At 38.1% G+C, this 12,340-nt stretch overlaps 1 protein-coding gene across 1 annotated transcript in view; it reads right to left on the bottom strand.

The window, feature by feature from the left end:
- BBS5 (Bardet-Biedl syndrome 5) overlaps positions 1-7,474 on the bottom strand; it is a 793,745-nt gene extending 786,271 nt beyond the window's left edge. Inside the window, exon 1 of the mRNA XM_044075486.1 lies at positions 7,341-7,474. Within this exon, the coding sequence (XP_043931421.1) occupies positions 7,341-7,402 (62 nt within the window). The 5' untranslated portion in view covers positions 7,403-7,474. The remainder of the gene's footprint in view (positions 1-7,340) is intronic.
- Between the last annotated feature and the right edge of the window lie 4,866 nt (positions 7,475-12,340).

The raw sequence follows: 12,340 nt of genomic DNA, 5'->3' as shown, positions 1-12,340 counted from the left end.
AAGTTTTTACGTTTCTTTGTGTCTTCCTTTCATTTTCAGTTTTCTGCTTTGCCTTTTGACCTCTCAACTGCCCCAGGGGTATTCATAAAATGCACAGATCCTGTGATTGCTTTCTGCAGTCTCCAAGGCATTCAGATTTTTCCTTATCTAGACAACCTGTTGCTTCAGGTGCCTTCTCCCAGTCACCTGTTACAGGATCTGGAATTCACCATCTCTCTTTTTTAAAGTCTGGGGTTCACTATTAATTTCCAAAAGTCTGTCCTTACTCCCCATCAGGATCAAGTGCATCTGGGATGCAGGATTCAGACAGTGCCAATGTTGGCCTCTCTTCCACCTCCAAACGTTTTACTATTGTCAGGCTTCTTTCAGTCTCCTCTTCTTCTGACTGCCATGCCAGCCAGGAGTTTCTTTCAGCCCGGAGATTCAAGACATTTTCTATTCCAATGCTCTCTCTTGCCAGACTACATATGTGGAAGCATCAACAGTACCTCAAGTCAGTCTGGCCATAGCATTGTCACCTCTGGATTTTAGTGTACATCTCCTTCCATGTCTAAAGAAGGAATTTTGAGTGGTGGATTCAACAATTTTCTCTCAACACAAGACTGCCCTTTCAGCCTCCCATCCCTTCTCAAGAACTGTTCACCGATGCTTCAGACATGGGCGTGATATAGCTAGGTTCATACACACTTTGCAACAACAAGGTTACCTTACTTTTGATGGTGGAGCATAATCTGTTTTCCTGAACATTTCTGACTTCAGAGAGGTAGTGTATCTCTGTTTCATGTAACTTGCTCTTGTTTTGATAATGCAGACATATTCAGTATTAATCTGATCTAAGAGTGTAATATGTGATATATTCAGTTGGTTGTGCACAAGATGAAGTGGCCAGAAATCCATTATATGCAGAATGTTTTTGGGTGTTCGATGCATATTTAGTCTGTACTGATGCAAGTACACATTTTTATTTATTAGTTTTCACATTTTGTCCCATTTCTGTAACTTAATTTATCGAATAATCTAATTTAGAATGCAAGCTAGCACTGCCAAACTAAGGATAAAAATGATTTTGGTGCTGTAGTAGTAACTTACTGTTGATCATACATCTGCCAGTAATGAGTCACCCAATAGTTCTTTGAAATTTTAGAAAAGTTGAATTATTTTATCAGAACACTTCTTTGTGTCAATGAACCACTGTAGACCAAAGGTGTTACAAAGAGAAAATAAAGACAAAATCTGTACCATTTTCTTCCTCTCAAACAATTTTTGCCCTGTCATTTTATCAAGAGCAAATGACAAGGAGTTGCTTTCTCTTATCATTTTAGAATGTTTTATGTTGTTTCAACATAGTCAAAGTACAAATGTTCCAACCTTTTTAATTGTGATATGCTGTATGTTGATATTCCATGATCATGTTGGCAAAGATAAGTAAATAACTTTACTTTGCATACTCCAACTATGTTACTCTCCTGCAATATTTTGAAAATGCTGCATGTTGCTTCTTTATAATAATTACATGCAAAGTAAGACTATTTCAGCTCCAAATGTGTTAAATCAGTTTTATTTTTTATCAGTTTTATTTTTTTTATCAAGAATCGCATGCCATATGATGCATTCCCAAGATCATCTGAAATATTGTTTCACAAACACTGTCTTCTCATACATGGTAGTGACAAAGATAAGGAGATATTTCATTTTATTTTACATGATTATAAATACTTGGTGTAGTGCTTCCATGTCAGTTAAGTGTACAGTGGAACACATTATCATCTGGATGCTATATTAATACCACCACATAAATGCAACTTTGAAACAATGATGAAGAGAAAGCAATATACAACATTAAGGTCTTGATTCCTTGTCAAGTACTACTTCCTGACACTTGATGGTTAGAAGTAATAGAAACTATAAGCAAGAAGAATGTTTTTCTTTATTTTAAGTGACAACTAATATCATTTAGTGCAGTGTTTTATGTGGAATACCTTAGTACATAAATACAACATTAATTCCACCATGTAACTGCATTTCTGAAACACGCAATCATGGAGAAGCAACACACAGCATTATTGTCTTAATAGACTATTTCACTTTATTTTAAATAAACAAAACATTCAAGAAGTTTATCACAAGTTCATCATAAACCTTCCCCCAAACTCCCCCCACCCTACATATCTGAAGGGCAGGTCCTCAAAGCCTTGTCCAAGGCAAAACCACAGCCTCTATGGGACCAGACGACATCCTAGGGTGTCTTCTAAACAGGCTACAACATGAACTAGCATCACCATTAAGTACCCTTTTCAATCATAGCCTAACCACAGGCTTTGTTACTGAGGAATGGAGAACAGCAACACTTATTCCCCTCCATAAATGTGAGGTAGCAACAGACCCAGGGAATTACAGACCCATAAGCCTGACCAGCCTCATCTGTAAGGCTATGGAATTATCATTATGAACCTCATAAATAAAGATATAGGCGATGTCCAAACTCTGGATCCAACCCAATTTGGCTTCATCAAGGACAGATCCTGCCTGTTAAATCTAGTGAACTTCTTTGAAAATGTGACCAAGGCCACTGATGAGGGCAAATCTATGCACACAGCATACCTCAACTTGGTAAAGGCTTTCGACGCAATCCCACATTCAGGCATTACTGATATACTTAGCAAACTGAATGTAAACCCCTTTGTTGCAAAATGGGTTGCCAAATGGCTCACAAACCTGACACACACTATCAAAGTGGGTGACTCCACATCAAGCACCAGACCTGTTAGCAGTGGGGTGCCACAGGGGTCATTGCTGTTTGGTATGTACTTCTCAGAAGTTGAGGTCAAAACTAAGGGGTTGGGGTTGACCAAGTTTGCAGATGACTGCAAACTAGGTGCAATCAATGAATATACTCCAGGAGGGTCTCACACAGACCAGCAACTGGTGTATTAGTCACGGTCTCAAACTGATGCAAAGAAATGCATCATCTTTCCTTTCAGCACAAACAATGTCCCTTCACACTATCAAATCAACAACGATAACCTAAGTACCCACAAAGTGGTAAGGGACCTGGGATCACAAGTTGACTGCAACCTTAACTTTGACCACCATGTGTCTATTGTAGTAAGGACAGCTTTCTACATAGCACACTTGGTTAGTAAAGGCATCATCTTGACAGCAAAAGAGGTTATAACCCCTCTATACTCAGCACTAATCCGGACCATAATTGAGTATAACACCCCATTTGGCATGTGCAGTGCAAAGCACCTGCAGTAACTGGACAGACTTCAAAGGTTTCTAACAACGAAGATCAAGAGACTCCAGCATGTGCCTTACACAGACCGACTAAAGTCCCTGTCACTCTACTCAGTGTCATATAGACTTCTTAGGAGAGACTTATGCCTGCCATACACAGCAATCCAAGACCCAAACCTTATGAACCTGCTGCATATCAGTAAATCAGACGGGACTAGGGCTACCTATTCCAGTGACCTAAATATGGCCTGTGACTTAAATATGACATGCTGGAGGGACAGATTTATCTCCCAGCGACTGCCAGGTCTTTGGAACAGGTAACCAATTCATGTAAAACAGAGCACCTCTGTGGCACTGTTCAAGAGGAACCTGGGCGAGTGTATGGGGCACCATAAATTCTTACCAGGGATAGTGTCCACAACCCTCTTGGACATGGACAGTCATCACTAAATGCAATCTTGGATACTGATAAGCATTTTCATGGTATTACATTGGGATAAAATGGCAGGCTTAAAATGACCACTGGGTCGACAGCCTAGTAATCTCCTATGACCTGTTGAGAGATGCATAAAAAAGTCAGCTGTATTAATGTATGTAGAGTAATTACATTTACTGCAGGACCGCATCCTATCTTCATTGATGTTAATCAGTCTCTGCAGCTTAATGTTCTTATAACATAGCTGTCTTTTTAGACATTTCCTATTCTTAAAATGAAAAGAGGGTTTATCACTTATAAGGTCCTTTATGCGTTCATCCATTTGTAAAATAGACCAATTCATTCTAATGGTGTCACAAATCATCTTTACATCACTGGTGTAGTAAAGAGAAAATGGGATGTGGTAGCTTTATTTACTGTTATACCTAACCTTGAAGGTATAGAATTGACCAGAGAATTTCTAAAAACATATAGCATTTATGAGGACGCAATGATAAATTTAATATGTTTGTTTTTAGAAACAGTACTTGAGAACAACATTGTTCTGTTTAAAAACTCCCTATTTCTTCAAAGGGCAGGCATAGCTATGGGCACACCATGTGCCAATAGCTACGTCAATGCAGTCCTTGCCCAGTGGGAATCTGAATATGTGCTGGGAACCCATGAATTTGCTTCATGCTTAAAGTTTTACAGAAGGTTTGTTGATGACTGTTTTTTTGATCTGGGAAGGAACCATGGGGAGGTTGAGTGAGTTTGTTGAATATTTACATTCCACTACTACATATTTGAGATTTACCCACCACGTTTCGAGAGACTCTAAAGACTTTTTAGATGTACAGATTTCTAGATATTCTAACTCTGGATTTGAGATAGGTATGTATAGGAAGTCTTGCAAGAAAAATGCTGTGCTGCAAAGAGACAGCATGCATCCTAGTTTCATTTATAAGAATGTTCTGAAGGGCCAAGGTATGAGTATACCTAGATTAAACAGCTCCGAGGTAGGGTTCCAATAGGATCTGCAAACACTTGGTTAAGAATTTTTAGAGAGAGGATACAGTAATAAAGAAGTGAGGAGTATGTGCAGTGTAGAATGTCGAAGTGCATGAAGCGAAAAAAATCACATTCGCACTTTCGCCATTGTGCTTGCAGTTCATTACTGCAAATCAGATGATGTAACGTTTTTGCAGGGGGGGCAAGCCCCCTGCACCTCCATGTGGGGGGCTGTGTCCCCCCCACAAATTATATATTCCAACTCCAAGAATGCACTAAAGTGGGGAAAAGAGTAATTTCCTGATCCCCACTGTATCACGATCTCTAGTCGAAATGCTGACTACATATGTGTGAATGCGTACATTGCATTCTCTGCACTGACCACTCGCAGTAGTGCAGGTCGGCAACAAGGAAAGCAGCCTAATGACTTTTGCCATTCCTGCATTCGCCGAACCTGCACTCTACATTTTGATAGTAAACCTATATATATATATATATATATATATATATATATATATATATATATACACACACACACACACACACACACACACACACACACACACACTTTTTTTTAACCTGTGTTAGGTAAATGTAATTGGAAATGCTGTGTGGAAACTATGCTGTGAGGTATTGTAGTCTGATAGCTTGAAGACTGGCAAAGATGTGTTGCAAAATCTGAAAACCTATTTTTGTGGACATGAAGCTTTTGTTATGGCATACTTAGTGTGCTTGTATGGTCTGGCTCAAGATAGACTAGAAAGGGATTGTTTGATATGATTTGTTTAGAGTATTAAAATTGTTAGTAACCAAGACCAGAAAGCCAAAGCTCTCGTCTCAGTTGTCCAATACAAAGTAAACAACTTTAAGTGAGGTGTTTTCAGGTCTAACAAGAGTGTGATGCAAATCGATGATGGTACTAATTATAGCCCATTCTGGTACCTGATCAGCATTAACATACCTCTATGTTTGAAGAGAAGGGGAGTTAGGATATGTGTAAGATTGTCTATGGACACAATTTTTTTCTTGCAGCACACATACAGTATTGTATGCTTGCATGCTGTACTTCATGGTAGATCAGAAACTGGCCGTTTTGCTGTAAATGGTTCTGGTTGTTAACATGGTTAGTGAAACAAAACCAGAGCAATGAATTACTCGATCCATTTCTCAAAGACACAGTACAAGTCTGCAGGAGAGCTGCTGTAACTGAGCTCTGCATAAGTGGACCGTGGGACTGGCTACTTGGATATGATACAAGGGCTTGTTGCATTGTTTAATAGTTACTAAATGTCAGTGTCTCACATGCATGAAGTGGTGAATGGGCCCCTGTGTAAAAGGCTACCTTGACATGGCCACTTCACTTTGAAAAAATGCAGCAAACAAAATAACATGTACACTGTATGCAAGTGCAGAAAAATACATTTAATGCAGCAAACAAAATAACATGTACACTGTATGCAAGTGCAGAAAAATACATTTAATGCAGCAAACAAAATAACATGTACACTGTATGCAAGTGCAGAAAAATACATTTATACTGCAAAAAATAGTACACTAAATAACAACAGCATACAAATGTTCCCCTGGGTAGCAATATTGGGACAGAAAACTAATACTGCAATAGATACATATAAACAAAGGAGTTTTGCAATACTGTGATGCAATGCAAACAAGCAACAGAAAGGGAATACATTACTTAGACCAGAACAATTAAAGTGATAGATTGATGCAAGATTACAGACCTCATGGTAACACTTTTCAAATCCCTCAGTTAGTTCACTACATTATTTCACTAAGAATGACACTGTAAATTTAACTGTTCTGCTTGACTTAACACATTACTTGAAAAATTGTTTTGAGTATTTTATGACTGAGTATCGCCTAACGGGAAAAGCCAAACTGAGAAGAAGAAGATGATGACCGATTATTTAATATGTAATGTTAATTACTGAGAAGTTAATCTCTTAGTGTCGGTTGTGTACCCTCTACTGAATCAGTAATATAGTACGAATATAGTTTCTTAAACTTTGACCTACAAGATCTGTTTTAAACATTTGTAGAACAATGGGAACTGAATGCTTTGCATCTATAGATATTATTAATGTTACTAAAGATATTAATGGCTTAGAGATGGATACATTTTACAAAACAAATACTACTAACAGAGGGAGAAGAGGGAATCCAGACATAACATTAAAACGTAAGCACCTGGTTGGTGGTGGACTAATGTAACCATAGAGCTTTAGCAAAAATAAAGACATATAAGATTTGGTGGCTCTGTTACAGAACTCACCTTCAGTGTTTCACAAGGCGGAATATTTGTCTTAATGAAGAAGCGAAGTACAAATACTGGATAGCGGTGATATTTGTTTTCCCGGATTCCCTGCTATTGGAACATTAAAACTGTAATCACACCAACATATAAAAACTCTCAAACACCCATCTAGTGTCGCGAATGCAGAATATTTCTTCCAACTCCCATTTTAGGTGAATACACCTCACCACCTGTCTTTTTGCATTTCAAATACAAATCCACACTTAATTTACATTGTCAGATGGTCTACTAGAAGCCACAACGGATTTACATTTCATATTTTCTTTGCACTGTAGGTAGGCGGACACTGCATCATTAACTGGTATATGCACAATAAGAAACAAATGAAGAGCACACACTTACTGAGGCGAGATGTCAAATCGGACATCTCGGTCTTCCCATAAAGCATCCAAAATAGACACCATGTTCGCTAATTCCTATTCACAACTTCTTGAATAAGTATTGGTACAGTCCTTGACTCTGCCTACAGACGCTCCTAGCGTCAGCGTCGTCCTAGCAACTTCACTACGGAGAGTCACTGGGACTAAACTTTTTCCGAGACGGAACTTGGAAGGCTAATACTATTTTCCTGTTTCGTATGCATAATGCTGCGTTTAGCATACCAGTACTGCTACCATATGCAGCAGTAGTCAAATCCCAAGCACATTTTCTTTTCCCGATGAGAAATTTTAACAGATTACCAGCTTCATAGCTAGCACCCGAAAAATATGAAAAAGTTGATAAGTTTACTTCCATAGGCCATGCTTCCTCAGCTCTGTGCATGTGCATCCCCACCGCCAATATACAAAGCATAAGACTGTCATCTGAACATAATGTCAAACACGCAGCAATAGATGTGTATCCCTGTTTTACTGTACTTCAGTGCGTGTTTATTTCCATAACTCTCAAGTGTTCCTAATTTTAGGAGCATCTCTAATGTTGGTTCAGATTTTGCCCGGCTATCTTTTCAAAATTTATTATATCTGCTTGAGCTTAGTACAATATTTGTATATAAGATTTGGGTGTATGAGTTTAGAGCAGTATCTGTTTGAGCTTAGTACTATCTGTATATACATCCTACCTTTATTCCTAGCCTTTAGCTAGATATTGGTATATCTGTTCATTACTATGTTTCATATTGTATGTATAGCTAATGTTTGCTGCAGTATGTATTATATCCTGTTGTATGTATATTCAATTGTTTTTCATGTAGTTTGCTGCTCATTTATTGCTCTGTGGAGCTTTTCTCCCCAGGCCTCCACTGAAAAAAGACCTGTGTCCAGTTGGAATTTCTTGGTAAACAAATGTAAATAAATAAATAAAATGTGGTGAATATTCGCCAGTAACAACTGATAATTATTATGGTTAAAGACTAAGTCTGCTTCGGAAAACACGTCGACTCATCATCTTTATCTATCAGCTTTGTAAGTCAATATTACCATAATTTAAAACATGTCCTTAATTTTGAGCCGTTTACTTTTCCCTAATTATTTTTGTTTATTTCAAGAGGTAAAAGACCAAGACCTATGTTTTTAGCTTTATGTACATAGTAATTGCAGCATTCTCTCTCAACTTGTTTGCTCAAACATTATGGATAAGGCTAAAAATACTGGGGGGGGGGGGGGGGGGAGCTTCTATTGCCTGAGGTTCAATATGTCAACAAGCAGAGCTCCTTCCATAGGAAATCACTGTCAGTGAGTTGTGCTGGAAGTGATTCACTTTTTGATGGGATTTCCACCTTCTTTGAGTTGGTACAACGGTGGAGTGGGGCTGTATAAGTGTGGAGGTGCATGGGGGGGGGGGGCTTGCCCCCACTCCAAAAGACTTCAAAAAGTGTTTTTCAGTATTTTTTTCAGTGAATGCAGGTCTAGGATTCCAGTCCTCTGCACATTCACTTTCGTCCAGTCACACTGGAAGCTTCAAGCTGTGAGACATGCACTTAGACCTCTCACCTGTACCTGTTTTGGTGGAAGGTATCTGTTTTCAGGCTTGAGCTACCCTTCACACATGATATACATATTTTCAGAGCTATGTCCATAGCCAACATCCTGGTGGTACTGATATACTAAAGAAAGAAGATCTACAGCTTACATCCCCTTTTCTTAAGCAAAAATAAATAACCTCTGTGGGGCAGATTTTTGCAATGTCATTCATTAATGTATATGGATTTTATACAGTATTTGCTAATATACTTATATTTTTCCATCATTTTTGTCAGACTCATTTTTTTAATTCGTGCTTCTGACTAGTTTCCCAGAATCCCACTGGAAGAAGGAACAGTTATGTGCTATTTGGTATTCAAATTCTGTACTAATTAGGTACTATTATTATTATTATTATTATTATTATTTTAAGGGTGAGAGGGTGGAACATAGTCTTTTAAATAGTCATTCTAACTTATTGGACTGTTTTGACTTTTGGTAATTTCCTGAATTCTTCTTGGAATCCTGAACAGCGTCAATGGCACAATAGGTAGCACACTCACATTTGATGCAGAAGGGTGTGGGTTCTATTGTCATACCAGGTAGATTAGTTACTGACACTATAGTGCAGCACAAGGGGGGGGGGGTGCACTTCTGAGTGTGCCATCCTTCAGATGAGACATTAAGCTGAGGGCCCATCTGCTTGAGTTGGTCGTAGCTAAGATGGATGTAAAAGTTCCCACTGCACCCATTGAAAATAGTAGGGATCCCTTATTTATATACAAAAAATCTCTTATTTACAAAATATTTACAAATGTAGAAATATATAGATATGCAAATCTGTTTCCACATATTCATAACTTCCTTTATAATCATACTAAATTTTCATCCTTATTAGACCCCCACTCCTTCCACTCTTGCTTTGGATCCTGTATCAGCCCCCAATTTAGGCTCACGAGATATAGTGTGCTCGCTTTTTTTTACCCTAACATAAGCTCTAGTGATACCATGCCTCCCTCCCAAAAAAAGACCTGGCTGGAGAAACACTGTATAGGCATATAAGTGATCAGTGAGAGCTGCTTAAAAATTTTGAGTGCTCAACATACGTCTCCTGTTTATAAACTCCATTACTTCATTTAAATACTTCTTATTTTATGCTTATGTTGAGCTTGTGGCATGCACACTTATCTGAATAGCCTTTTCTCTATACCCTCCTTTTTAACAATTTCCATCTCTGTAATCTACCACCTATAATTCATCTTCACATTGCCCTAAACAAACTCCACTAAATCACTTGTACCTGTTTAAACTGTAGGATGCTTCCCACCCACATATTCTCCATTGCTCTTAAGGTTTCCTTCCTGAAATTAATAACCGCTACCTATCTTCCCTAGTTTGCTTCATCTAACTGTAGTTCCACTCACCCAAAACCAGTTCAAGAGTTTGGGACTGCTGATAGTTTTGTTTTCTTCACAGTGATCCGCCTTCAGCAGCTCTGCCCCTGTTATCTCCACACTATCCTATTTCCACCTCCTAACCAACCTCTTCCTATCATCAGTAGAAATTTCACCTTACCCTTCCTCTCCCCTCCCCTATTAAGACTTACCTGAAGCTACTTAGTGTCTTAGTAGTCATGGGTGCCATCTTTACTCCACAATTGCTTCAGACCCTGTAACAGGCCCTGATTTAGGCTCCAGAGATATAGTGTGCTTTTTTTGTAAGTACTTTATTCTAATTTCATGAAATGTCATTGTTTTTGTTTTTACCTCATGGATACAGCATCTATGTCAGTTAATGTTGGGAAATGGACAAGAATTTTCATTGTACTACTGTAAACCAGAGTTAATGAGCTTCTCCTTTAATCACTAGCTGTCCATTTACCTGCAACGCTCCTACCAAATGAATTTAATTTTTAATTTTAATGGTCCAAACTATAATAGATATGGCTACTTTTATTTAATGACCAGAGCTGCAGTAGATAAGGCAACTGTTACCTTGCTCTAAATAGAATGCTTATACTGTTATCTGGCCTCTAAGGAGCCTCTGGTGTTAGTATTCACCAATCAACGCAATTCAAATTGTTGTCCTATGTACGGTTTTGCTTACAGTTGTTTTTAAAGGCTCAAAGACTTTTCTGCTCACAGGAGTTTTAATCTCTAGACTGTATAGCTACTATTGTCCATCTAATAAGTTTAATTCAAGGTTCTAAACATAGTTCAAATGCACTTGGTGCAAATGAAACTGTTGGTGTAATATACTGATTTTTCTACTCAGTTGAAAATGTCATACTTTGCTTGGCATGTACCTGGTCTAAACAAAACTTTTTGTGCTAACTTCCTTAAATTACCTGCTTGAATCAGTTGTTCTTTGCTTATTAGCTAATGTAGACACCATAAGTGCCAACTCTAAATTGATGTTAACATTGCAATTTTAAGCTGAAACAGTGGGATGTAATGAAAAGATTAAATTGATTATATGATGTTTTAATGAAAATTGAGCTCCTATCTTACAGTTTTAAATTCATTTAGATTAAGTTCATGGTATGTTATTATACTGCTGCCTTCTTTGAACCTTGCTTTTTATGCTAATATTTTTGATAAGTTTCTCTTTTTTCTTATTTGCCACTAACTTAAATTCTTAAAGGTATATCTCCCTTGTTTATGCTTTCTGCTACTAATAAATTCCTCCTTATAGTGAGCTTGCATAATTGACTTCTGTTCCCCAATTTCTTCTCATCCCAGCTATCTTCCTTGATACTTCTCTGTCATAACTACTTACATTCTCACTCTATCATTTTCTTCTGCTCTTACCTGGACTACCTCTGCACCTGCATATTTGAAAACTCCTCTCTTTCTTTCTCTTTTTCAGTTTACCCTAACAGAAGATGTAGCGATTCCTCTCCTCCCTCCACGAAAAAGACCTAGCTGGAGAAATGCCATATAGGCATATAAGTGATCAGTGAGAGCTGCTTAAAAAGTTTGAGTGCTCAATGTACATTTCCTGTTAACAAACTCCATTACTTCATTTAAATACTTCTCCTTTTATGCTTATGCTGAGCTTGTGGCATGCACACTAATCTGAATAGCCTTCTCTCTTTACCCACCTTCTTAATTCCCAGCTGTGTAATCTACCACCTATAATTCCTCATCTTCACATTGCCCTAAACAAACTCCACTAAATCACTAGTACCTGTTGTTTAAACTATAGAATGCCTCCCACCCACATATTCTCCATTGCTCTTAAGGTTTCCTTCCTGAAATTAATAACTAATACCTATCTTCTCTTGTTTGTTTCCTCTAACTGTTGTTCCACTCACCCAAAACCAGCTTAAGAGTCTGGGATTACTGATATTTTTTCTTCTCAGTGATCCATCTCAACTGGCTCTGCCCTCTTTATTCACAATCGCTACATTCAAGCTCACTCCACTTCCCTACCCTACCC

Source organism: Protopterus annectens, chromosome 6.part1, assembly GCF_019279795.1.
Source record: "Protopterus annectens isolate FY-2018-M chromosome 6.part1, PAN1.0, whole genome shotgun sequence".
Lineage (NCBI taxonomy): Eukaryota > Metazoa > Chordata > Ceratodontiformes > Protopteridae > Protopterus > Protopterus annectens.
The sequence above is the reverse complement of the archived record's forward strand: the minus strand, read 5'-3'. Positions and strand labels throughout refer to the sequence as shown.